An 11,835-nucleotide genomic window follows, 5' to 3' on the forward strand; every position below is an offset into this window, starting at 1 on the left:
GCATTCAGTTCTTCTGAAAATTACAGTAGGAGCATCTCATAACTTCTAAAGATCGTTTATCAAACACTGCTAAGCACATTTTCTATACACTGCAATTGGACTCTTTTGCCTCATCCAGACGAGCATGGATGTTTGTTTCCCTGGGGACAAACAGCAGTGCCACACTTTGCACTGCTGCTACTTGTCCTCAGGGAACACCTGTGCCACACGTGCTCTGGTGCACAGCAGGTTACCCTAGGTGGTGTAGGGGAGGCTGGGGCCAGCAACTGTGCTGGGCCCAGCAGCTTTACCTGCATCTTAGGGGCCTTGAGGAGATGCAGCCACAGCACTCCTGCAGCTGGGAGCCTGGCTGGCAGCCAGAGTGAGGCTCCAGTAGGCCAGGCTCTGGTTTTGTGCAGCATACACTACTGCCATGTGTGCTGGTCTGTTTTTTGGGGGGTGTAGGTTTTTTTGACCCCAAGATTTACCGGGGCCAAAAAAACCCCCTGTGCTGCAAGACAGCAATGCAGGGAATGCCTGCATGTGCAATGTGTGGTGCTGCAGATACCGCATGTCCATGCTTGTCTTTTCCCAAAAGACCCATGTCCATGCTGGTCTTTGAGATTATTCTTTCAGCATGTCAGCATAGCAAATGCTGTGTAGTATCTTCTGGTAATCTCAGTAAAGTCACACCAATTTATACTGGGAGGTATACACGAGGGAACTGAGCTCCATAGGATATAGGTAAATGAAACCCCCATAACCTGTGCATACAGAGACAACTCTTCCAATCACCCAGGCTTCCTCATGTCTCTGTACATCTTTTAAAACTTGCTGAACCACATCCTTCTGTACCACCAAGATGGCACCAATGCCGCAGTTAAATGTTCGAGCCATCTCTTCTTCTGAAAGATTCCCCTCGTTATGAAGCCAGGAAAAAATTTCAGGCATCTTCCAGCTACGAGCATCTGAAAATAGTTGAAACTGTTAACTGCTTTAAAAAAAATAAAAACATAAAATGTAGAAATTATTTAGCATAGATTATTTAGCACAGATGCAGAATGGTTAGTTCAGTGGCAATGTAAGGCCCACTAATTTTTGCTGCCAGGCACAAAAGCAGGATTCAAGTCCAGTTCATGTCTCTCAGGCAACAGGGACTAGGGGTGTTAAGAAATATAGTTTAGCCCATGGAATGAAAGAAAGAAATTATGTTACTTAGCTGCAACCCAGACCTAGTAATTAAGTACAGGCTCTCTAGGTATTTCAGAAGCTGTTTTCGCTTCTGAAACATCCTGTCTTGGAAGAACGACAGCTCGGATGTAGAGAACACATGAAGTGAGAGATGGGCACTTTTGAATCTGAAAGGTAACATCCTTGCCCCCATCTGAAGCGAACAGATCTGTGCTGCTGTACAAGTCCTTTTCCTCCTCTTGAACTTTGTGGGGTTGTGCTCAGAACATGCATATGGAGCCAGAACACAGCCTACTTGCACACTCACAGTAGCTGTTTGGACACCAATGCTCCACACAGGGAACGGAACTGTCCAAACTGCATGCAACTGCCAAAAAACTGCAGTGACATGACTGAAAAACTCCCATTTGGACACAAAGTAAAATGGGATTCTGGCTTGTGAGGTCCTGTGCAGGTCACTTAGCCTTTCTGTGCCTAGATTTTTTCAAACCTGCCAGTGAGGTGGTTGTGAAGGTTAATTAACAAACATAAAACACTTTGAGATGTGAGGAGTTAGAACTAGCACCAAAAGTCTAAAAGGCACCAAAAGTACTTGGTGCATACTCTCTGCTTGTGATCTGCTAAATGCACTATATAGCAAATCAAATACCTCATATATTTTGCTCAGGATCTGCTGATCTTATATGTCACAAAATGGTAGCTAATCACTTTGGGTTGCCTTTAAATTATTTTTTTGTATTTGATAGGGGTTCCTCAGGCAAATAAATCCTATCCAAAACATGACCAAGGGAAGCGAGTTTAAGGGAGGAAAGACTGCAATCTTAAGGCCACAAAGTACTTGGAAGGAGCAACTCATAAAGATCTAATTAGAAAAGATAAACTATATTTTAAATAGGAGGACACAGGCTTAAGTCAGCAAGTCACTACCTTTTGTAGCATGCCAAGATACTTTCATATCCATTCAAATCTATTTGTTTGTTAGCTTTATATACTGTCCTTATATTTCTTACCTAAAACAACCCCCAAAGAGGCTGGGAGGATTCGAGGGATATTTTCCAGCAAACCCCCTCCAGTTATGTGGGCATAGGCCTTAACATGCTCCGAACGAAGGACATGCAACAGTGTCTTACTGTAGATCTTAGTTGGGGTTAACAGTAGCTCTCCTTCAGATATAAAAGAAGAAACAAGAGAAATTACAGCAGTGTTAATTTAAAGAAATTGAGGAAGATGTAAAACATTCCTTTCCTGGACACTGATGGACAACAATTGTATTACAGAGTACACTGAGGAGGAAAGAAAAAACACATTATCTTCCTCTTGTAGAACACACTACTACTGTATTGACTCATCTGCTCCTCAGCCTAAATTGTTTCAGCAGTTATTTAAAGGAAGAAGGCAGAGAAGGGCATGTTCATGTCGTAGTAAAGCCATTAAAGAATTCCTTGAAAAAGCTGTTTGGAAACTTTATGACATTCTGATGGATATGGAGAAGAGATATTTAAAGTAAAGATACTACCTAAAGTCTGGTCACCAGAGCCACTGACTGGAGAGGAGAAATCTAAAGATGACTTTTCTACAATCTTTCTGACAAGGCTAAACCCATTGCTGTGAACCCCAGAGGAAGCTATTCCAATGACTGCATCCCCATCAGTAATTCTCTCCAGCTGAGGGAGCATCTGTCCTCGTTCCACTGCACCCACTGCAAAGCCAGCAAGATCGTACTCTCCAGGCAAATACATTCCAGGCATTTCAGCAGTCTCACCCCCTGTGGGGAACAAGAAAGGGGAAAAAAAGGGTAGGAAAGACATTGTGATTATTGATTGAAATGTTTCCAACCTGGTGAAAATAAGCATATTTTAAAATGAGAAAACAAAGCTGAAAACAAAAAAACAACAATGCATGTTGTACAGCTTGCTTATAACAATATACTTATTGTTATACTGTAGCGTACCAATATAAGTTATGCTGCAGTCTGCAATGGACGAAGTGCAACAGACAGTAGTTGCATGCAGTAGGTGTGTCTGGTCACTAGGTGGCAGAGGTGAGTGTAGTAGAGTAGTGTATCTGCAAAATGGCTACCCCAGGTTAACTAACTGCAAGCACTATACACCTAGTTTTGCTCCTTATTTTTCCTTCAGGGTGTTTCTGTGTGGATTTGAATGTGAGGATCTGTCTGCTCCTTGTTCACACCAGTAAAAAAGACTATCCCAAATTCTTATGCAAATAAGTTTGCACTGAAACACTGTAATTAATTTTTCAGCTGTAGGAGAAAGATAATTACTTTTCAAGGTCCATGAAAAAGAACTAAGGGTGAAAACAATTCTATGATTTCTCTGTTTTAAAATATAAGCCTATATATAAGCCTATATGCAACTACTTTTCTGAAGTACAGATTTATATAGAACAATGTTTTTAATTAAAAGATGGTTGGGGGGTGGTTTTTGACGTTTTGGTTTGTTTTATTTTGTTACAGAGAATTTGAGTTGAGTGACTTTTAAAGGTTATATTGTAAAATGGTCACAAGATTAAATTGAACCAATGTAATACTTTTATTAATGTTTAAACATTAAAAATAGAATGCATTCATTATTTGTTAATTAAATACATCACCTAGTATGTTATGAAGTTAAAATAGGAAAATGATTACATTTAGATCTTAATATCTTGGTGTAACAGGGGGCCTTCTCGGGGCCGATCTACCAACGCCCCACCCACCTGTTGTGGGCCAATGGCCCACCTACTCACCTGCCATGCCTTGTTGTTAATTAATTATCTTAATCAGGCAGGAGGCTGCCTATTTCTTGCCCTGGTGCCAGGGCGTGCCATCTGCAGCTCTGTTCCTCCCCTACACTGCAGCCCAAGCCTCACAGATGGCATCCACAGATGTTAATCTCACTGGCCCCCACACTGGGCCCCAGAATCCTCCAATCAGGACCCCTCTAAGATCCCTGCATTCAGGCGGCCTACCCCACCTTCATTCAGGCTCCCTAGCTCCCTGAAACTATTTCCCCTCTTGAGCCCAGTCGCCCTGGGACCTTTGGCCACACAGGTCCTGGCCTCACCTCCACAGCCAGCCAGAACCCTAGGCCCCAGCTCCCTCGCGGCGGGCCCCTGGCCCTTTTGACTGTTCTGGTCCTGGCCTCAGCATTGACCAGTCAAGGGGAGTCTATATCAGGCCTCTGAGCCTCTAGCCCCACTGTTTTTCCTGGGTCCGCCATCTGGCCCCTACTAGGGGGTAACCCACCCAGTTGTGGGAGCTGGGGTTATTAATGCGCCCCGACCCACTTTTCACCATGGTGGTAACTGGCCTGGCATTTCCTGAGAGCTCCTGTGCCACTGAGAGCCCCACCAGGCCACCCACTCCTGGCAGGGTGCAGTTTGAGGTCATGCCCAGGACCAAGAGCCTCCTAGCCATCCCCTACAGCTCCTCCCTTACCTCCAAGATGTTCCAAGCAGCCTTGCAACCAGGCGATGTTACTGCCTGCCTGCCAGCAGTGAACTGATCTGTTTATATAAGCAGCCAGGGATCTTAAATGGCTGCTGCAATCAAGCACCTGTTGGCTGATTGGCTGGGCCCTTAAAGTGGAAGGTACCAACAGTGCCCTGCCACACTTGTATTAAATTTATTTTCTGAAAACCTGGACATCCCAAACTAAACCGGAATAAAATGTCATCCCCTCTGCCCTCCCCACCCCAACCTTTCCAAAGCATGTGAAAGAGATCAGGAACATAAGAATTCATATACTCTTGGCACATAAGGATGTTATGCAGCCTTTATTTTTATACAGTGAAATTAAAAGAAAATTATTAAAAGCAGATTACTAAGCTCTTGATAGTATTTGTAATCAAATGCCATCTGCCAAGGCGGTAGGTAGAGCCTCTTTTAGTAAGACAAAGGCAAGTAATCTTTTTCTTTACATATGAGACCTTTCAAGACAGAATGAACACGACACATTGAGCTTCAGTTTTGAAAACGAGCAGCAAACTGATTTTCAAATTCCTGCAAAGGAAGGGAGTGCTCCTACCTAAGAGAGCGCATCCTGCCTTTTTACAAGCCTCAGCTATTCCTGCTATGACAGCTTGAGCCACTTCAATGTCAAGTTTACCACAGGCAAAATAGTCGAGGAAGAAGAGGGGCTCTGCTCCCTGAGCCAGGATGTCATTGACACACATGGCAACCAAATCTTGACCGATGGTGTCATGTTTCTTACACACCTGTGCAATCTGCAACAACGGAGTGAGAGAACCAGTTTGTGAGATTCCAGAAATTAAGCACACGCACCAAGATGCTGCAAAGGAAGGCAACAAAAGTCCATGTTCATATGGACACTTTCTGAAAATCATCAAAAATAGCTAATTCCTTTCAAATGAGAGTGTATGCTCTCCTAGCTCTCACTGGCATGAGACAGGACATAAAAATCTCACATTTTTTATTATATGAGTCACATGTTAACACAGAAAGCCTGTGAATATTTCCCCTCCCATTTACAGTAATATAACATGCCTATGGCTATGACAGTTCCTTACATGATAAAATAATAATAGAAAAGAATTGTTCAGTTGTCAAAACTGCAATTTAGCAACTAAAATGAGACTATGACCAATCAGCTTTCCGATACGGATTTTAAGGACCAATACGTTTCACTAGGTTGAGCGGGGGCAACACACTAAGAAATGACAGAAACCTTTTAGGGGCTGAGAATGAAGATACTGTAGATAACACTAAGATTGACTTTAAAAATGTGAAGGGTACTATTTTTAGCACCTTTCAAGGGATTTCATAGTGCTTTGCCAATGGATAAGTTAAGTGTCACAACATCTCAATGAGGATGCAAAATATAATTATCCCCATATTTCAGGGGAAGAAATTAAGGAAAACTGATAAGCTGATCCAAATTACTGAATTTTTGTGATTAAAATTTGGTGCGTAAATAATAGTCAAGAACCTGGATATTGCAGATTGTCAATACTGCAATACTGTCAACTCTGAAAATGATGAGATTATCTTTAAAAAAAAAAATCAAAAGATTTTAGAGAAATAAGCATTTAAAAAAAGAAGACAGTTATGTTACTGTGGTCATGCTGACTGACTCATAAAGACTACATATTTTTTTTAAATAAAAGCCAAGATTCTCTTGTAATCGCCCACTTCCAGGAGTTAGACTGTTACTTAAAACATCCAATACCACGAAATTTGCAATAAAATGGCAGAGATAGCAACACTGAGCCTGATGCTAGGAATTATTAAATACTTGCAGCCCTGTAACATTTTGGCAATGGGAGTCTAAAATCCATGTTCATGACGTTTCCCAGTGACATGGGTAGGCTTTAGTAAACCAGATGGAAGTCAGTGGGAACTAGCAGGGTCTTCACAACATTTTGATTCTCAAGAACCACAACTCTGAGAAAACTATCTCCTATTTCCTAAAGAAAATAAGTGATCGACTAAATTCAAAACTAGACTGATTAAACTGGATCATTTTTTAAAAAGGCCTATTCAGAACTGCCCTCCTCCCTCCATGCTAGCCACTTCAACAAACACAGAATAAGAAAGGACTCCCAATTGCAGATTTTGCAGGGCAAAATAGGGGATAACGTGCACCACGGGATATAACAAGATTAAGAAGATCAAATGAAGAGGTAAGACAACAGCCTCCTTTCCTTTTCTAAAAGCAGAGGGGCATTAATTTCCTATTTCTGGCTTAGCTACAAAGTACTCCCACACAGCTCTGCCTTAGCAAGAGCTTTCCTTCTTCCTTCAATCTACTTTAATCACTGGAAAAAGGGAACAAGGGACAGTTAAGATTACGTAGTTGCATAATGGAGGTAGTGTGTACAAAACACGGCTTCTGATTAAGCTGAAAAGTAGATTTTGGTGTCACTTTAAAGTGGAGAGACTCTAAGGGTTAAACTTCACCTCAGTATAACCTTTTAGTTTTACTACTGCCTACCTTCATTTTTCCAATTGCTGATGCCACCATATAAAATGCATAAAAATGAACTGCTGTATAATTTTTGGAGAGCATTCAAATTTGGAACAAGTCAGCCATGTTGCTTTGTGTCCCTGCAGTTCCCAATGGGCTTAACAGGAATTTGGAGAATGCAGGTAGCAGAATCAGCCTCTTTAGCAAGAGCTCAACTTCTAGAGCAGTGATTCTCAACCAGGGTGCCAGTTGAGATCTAGGTGCCACCAGATCCTTTGCAGGATGCAGGAAGATAACCAAGATGTAAGAAGAGATAAGCAGATAAACTAAGTAGAAAAGCACAGGCTCAGGCTTGTCCCTGCTTGAATGATCCCCCACTCCTACTACTTGGCCCCTCTGCAAGGAGGTAAGAACTGTGATATATACATTCTATTTCAAGACTGGGTGTCAATCAGTTCACAAAAATTATGAAGGGGTGCCTCAAGTCCAAAAAGGTTAAAAACCACTGTTTTAGAGTCTGAACAGGAAAACAGAATGGCAGAGGGGGAACCGCAATTCATGCTGCCCTGCATTAAATCTTTATTATTCTGCTGTTTTGGACAAGGATGTTAAATACAAGACTATGAGTCAGCTCCTCAGCTCCAATAAATTAGCATTGCTCCACAATTCTGATCTGATTAGGGACACTGTTCTGTTTTATGACTGGGGAGTACACAAATTTCTTGAGGTGGGGAAAGAAGAGAACAAGGCAAATGACCCACAGTGCACAAATACCCAACAACCACTGTAATCCAACAGTTCTCAGCCAAGGTGCTGGGAGATCCTTTGAAGAGTGCCATGTGAGGAGATAAGCCAGGTGTGAGAAAAAAGCAGAAAATGGCAGGCTCAGGCTCACTGATGCTTGGCTGTTCCCATAACCCAAGGGTGGGCAATTATTTCGGCTGGAGGGATGCTAAACAAGTTTTGGGAAGGCATCAAGGGCTGAGTCCCGCAAGGGTAACTCCACCCCTTGACCATTGCCTTGTCCCCTGGCCATCTTGCGACTGGAAATCCCACCCCTAACCCCAACCTTTCCACCAGAAGTCTCCCCTTTCCTAAGAAGTATCCCTTGGGTATGAGGGGGAGGGTGTTGTTTGTATATTATGTGTGATGGGGTAGGGGACTATATGGAGGGTGTGTGGGTGGTTGGGGGACTTTGAGTATGGTGCAGGTAGGGGGTGTGGGAGGTGTGTGTGTGGATCTATGTGTGGGAGTGGGGGCTGTAGGACTGTTGGGTGTGGGGGGGGGTGTAGAGGTGTGTGTGTGGAGGTGTGGGATGTGTGGTTGGGATGCGGGTATGGTGATGGCGCTTTTTGTGACATTTGCTGCACCCAGTCCCTTTACAGGTAGGGAGAAGGGGAGGGAGATCAGCGCTGCCTGCCTGGCTCACAGCACACTGCAAAGGCAGGGAAAGCAGCTGCCACCAGCAGGCATCCAGAGAAGCTCCTAAGAGAAGGGAGGGAGGACAGGGAGCCAAGCCTGGCACTCGCACTTGCCCAGCAGGGCTGCACCAAACTCACACTGGCTCCTGCTGCGACACCCACCCCACCTGCCTGTCCCATGCCTGCCCAGCAGGGCTCAACCAAGCCCACGCTGGCTCCTGCTACTGCTGCTCCTCCCATCTCACCTGCCTGTCTTGTGCCTGCCTGGCAGGGCTTTGTGAGCAGTGGAGCTCCTTCACCCACCCTCCTCCATCTACACACTCCCCCACCCAGCCATGCATGAGCAGAACCAAAACAAGCTGCAGGCAGAGCCCCACTTCCCTCAGTGCTACAGCTTCCCCTCCCTACCTCCTGCCCAAGGGCACTGCAGTAGGGACAAAAGGAGGAGTTGCTGGAGGCGAGGGCAGCCCAGTAGTTTCCTGGGTAACAGCAACAGCCCTGCCCGGAAGCCGTGCCTGCTGGCTGCAGCTGGTGCCCTCTGGCAGGGGAGGACAGAAGTGCAGCATGGGCTGCCCCAGGCACAAGCAGGTGGGACTCGGCCTCATGCAGAATGCAGAAAGGGGAGCCATCAGCAGGGCCAGATGCAATTAACTGGTGGGTGCCTGCCTGCAGGCTGGATCCAGTGAGCTGGCAGGCCAGATCTGGCCTGTAGCCTGTGGACTTGCCCACCCCTGCCTCAACCCCTCTACAAGGAGGTAAGCATTGCTCAATTCATAAAACTTATGCAGGACTGCTGAGTCCCACAAGGGGTGCATTGAGTCTAAAAAGTTTGAGAACCACTGGTGTAATCTTTTAATTGTTCTCTATGCCTGGACTCTGTGTGGTGGATGTAGGGGCTCTGGTTCAGCAGGGAGTTTAAGTGTGCACCTGATTTTATGCATGAGTAGGACATTTATGGTCTTGGAGTTAGACGTAGTTAAAGATCTTGCTGAGATCAGAAAAGGCTGGGGTCTTTCTTTTCGTTTTTTGCTTTCTTTTTTTTTTAAATCTTACCAGGTCTCTTCCTGGACATTAAGCTCTCCTTTATTAATAACCTCAGCACTGATATGGACATTTTTTGCTTCACAGGGGTTTCAGATTACCTTGAGCTTTGTTCCAACGCCATCAGTTCCAGATACCAAGATAGGATCTTCGTAGCCAGCTGCTTTCAAGTCAAAGAGACCAGCAAATCCTCCAAGTTCTGCATTGCAACCTGCCAACCAGAAGAGGAGAACAGATAAGTGAATTAAAGTTTGATTCCTAGGAGATCCTTCAAGAGTCCTCCTCCCTCCAATGAGATCCCTCTGACCCCATGAACACTAATCTTTAATCATCAGAAAGAATCAGGAGACACTCTCTCCCCCACACCTTGGACATCTAACCCACCTTCAGTAGACTCTCAAGGCCCCAGACAGATGTTATGCTTAAAATGCGATTAACTGGTTAATCACATCTTAAGTAGTGACCTGGCCACATGTTCATTCAATTAATGGTATGATAAAATGAGGAATAAGCCACAAAGTTATTACACAAAATATGTGTAATAAACAGGTATCTGGGTTTTCTCTGATTAAAAATGGCAACATCTCTGATTTAAATGGGGGGGGGGCGGACACAATTTCAAATTCTCTGATTAAACCCCCTCAAATCTGCATTTTCCCACAATTAAAATGAAACACCACTATACAGATAGTTATCAGTTGAACACAATGTTTTATTGATATATTTACAATTTTAAAGCAATTTGGAAGCCTACCAGTGCCTCAACGACTATAATAAAACAAATTCTACATACCTATTCATTTTGACGTTTCATTTAGGGATTTTTTATCATGGAAAATTAGAGCTCCACTTGTCCCCTTCACTCACCAGGATGCAGGTCCGGCTGTGGCTCTCCCTCCAGTGCTTTGTGACACTGCCAGCCCTGATATGCTGGTGCCCTGCCCATGCCATTGCCTCTCTCCCCCAAGCCACAGCCCTCTGGCCCTGCTGGTGCCCTACACGCCTCACACACAAGCCCCCCCCCCCAGTCCTGCTGGAGGGGACCCCCAGCTGCCAGGGCTACAGGGCCAGGGCTACGGGTCCACAGCCTCCTCCCCATCCCCTCAACAGGGCCCGAGACCCAGCTGCCACCTGTGGAAGGCGCTGGCGGCTGCTGCAGCTAGAGCAGAGTATGGAGCCCAGCTTCCCCTCCCCCATGGGCAGCATAGACAGAGTGGAGCCCATGGGGCAGGGGTGAATACAGGCTGCCCACTGCAGGCTAGGGGCTCCCCGCCATGCTGCCCTCCTGGAACTCTGCCAGCCTACAAGGGGAAACCCACTGTTTCCTGTGTTTTTCTTCTTTAAAGGAGAAAATCTGCATTTTTTTCCTTCGAATGAGAAACTGCATTTTACCGCAGTGAACAGTAAACCACGATGCCTGGTAATAACTTTGTGGCTGGTTCCTATTATGCCTTTAATTGAACATGTGGCTAGTGCTCCTGTACTCCTCTGGAGTACACTGGGGCCTTTCAAGACGCCATGCGCTCCCACAGCTGGGAACACCCAATGAGCTGATAGGGGTTCCCAAATGGAGGAGTTTAGGGAGCCAAACCTGCTACTCACTGGTGCAGGGGGAGCCTGAGATTAGGCTCCCTAATATAGTGTGATGGGCTCTGATGCTGCATGCACATGTGGTATGGCAGGAAATGCAATTTTTGGGATCCCACATCAGATCCCATCACACCTTTAAAAATTACAGTCTGTCAGGGGCCTTAGTTTCTGCCAAGCTAGGTTGCGCCTTATAAGATTAAGAAACACAGGAGAATACTGCAATAAGCCAAAATACAGATTTCTAAATTATGCTTTCATCTTGACTGTTCACCACCTTGTACAGCCACTTATATGTAGTCACTCAGGTACCATTCCTACAAGTTCTTCAAATGCAGAAATACGAATGAAACACCACTATACAGATAGTTATCAGTTGAACACAATGTTTTATTGATATATTTACAATTTTAAAGCAATTTGGAAGCCTACCAGTGCCTCAACGACTATAATAAAACAAATTCTACATACCTATTCATTTTGACGTTTCATTTAGGGATTTTTTATCATGGAAAATTAGAGCTCCACTTGTCCCCTTCACTCACCAGGATGCAGGTCCGGCTGTGGCTCTCCCTCCAGTGCTTTGTGACACTGCCAGCCCTGATATGCTGGTGCCCTGCCCATGCCATTGCCTCTCTCCCCCAAGCCACAGCCCTCTGGCCCTGCTGGTGCCCTACACGCCTCACACACAA

At 44.9% G+C, this 11,835-nt stretch overlaps 1 protein-coding gene across 6 annotated transcripts in view; it reads right to left on the reverse strand.

The window, feature by feature from the left end:
* Positions 1–11,835, reverse strand: part of GART (phosphoribosylglycinamide formyltransferase, phosphoribosylglycinamide synthetase, phosphoribosylaminoimidazole synthetase) — a 43,756-nt gene that overhangs the window by 7,431 nt on the left and 24,490 nt on the right. For 5 of the 6 annotated variants that reach the window (XM_019528874.1, XM_019528875.1, XM_019528877.1 and 2 more), the window contains exons 13-17: positions 9,658–9,767; positions 5,196–5,394; positions 2,687–2,935; positions 2,181–2,333; positions 744–947 (exon numbers count right to left, since the gene is read on the reverse strand). In XM_019528874.1, coding sequence (XP_019384419.1) covers positions 744–947; positions 2,181–2,333; positions 2,687–2,935; positions 5,196–5,394; positions 9,658–9,767 — 915 coding nt within the window. The remainder of the gene's footprint in view (positions 1–743; positions 948–2,180; positions 2,334–2,686; positions 2,936–5,195; positions 5,395–9,657; positions 9,768–11,835) is intronic. The other variant, XM_019528876.1, reaches the window with a different exon arrangement.

The sequence above is a fragment of the Crocodylus porosus genome, unplaced genomic scaffold (assembly GCF_001723895.1).
Source record: "Crocodylus porosus isolate Cpor-Errol unplaced genomic scaffold, CroPor_comp1, whole genome shotgun sequence".
Taxonomy (NCBI): Eukaryota; Metazoa; Chordata; order Crocodylia; family Crocodylidae; genus Crocodylus; species Crocodylus porosus.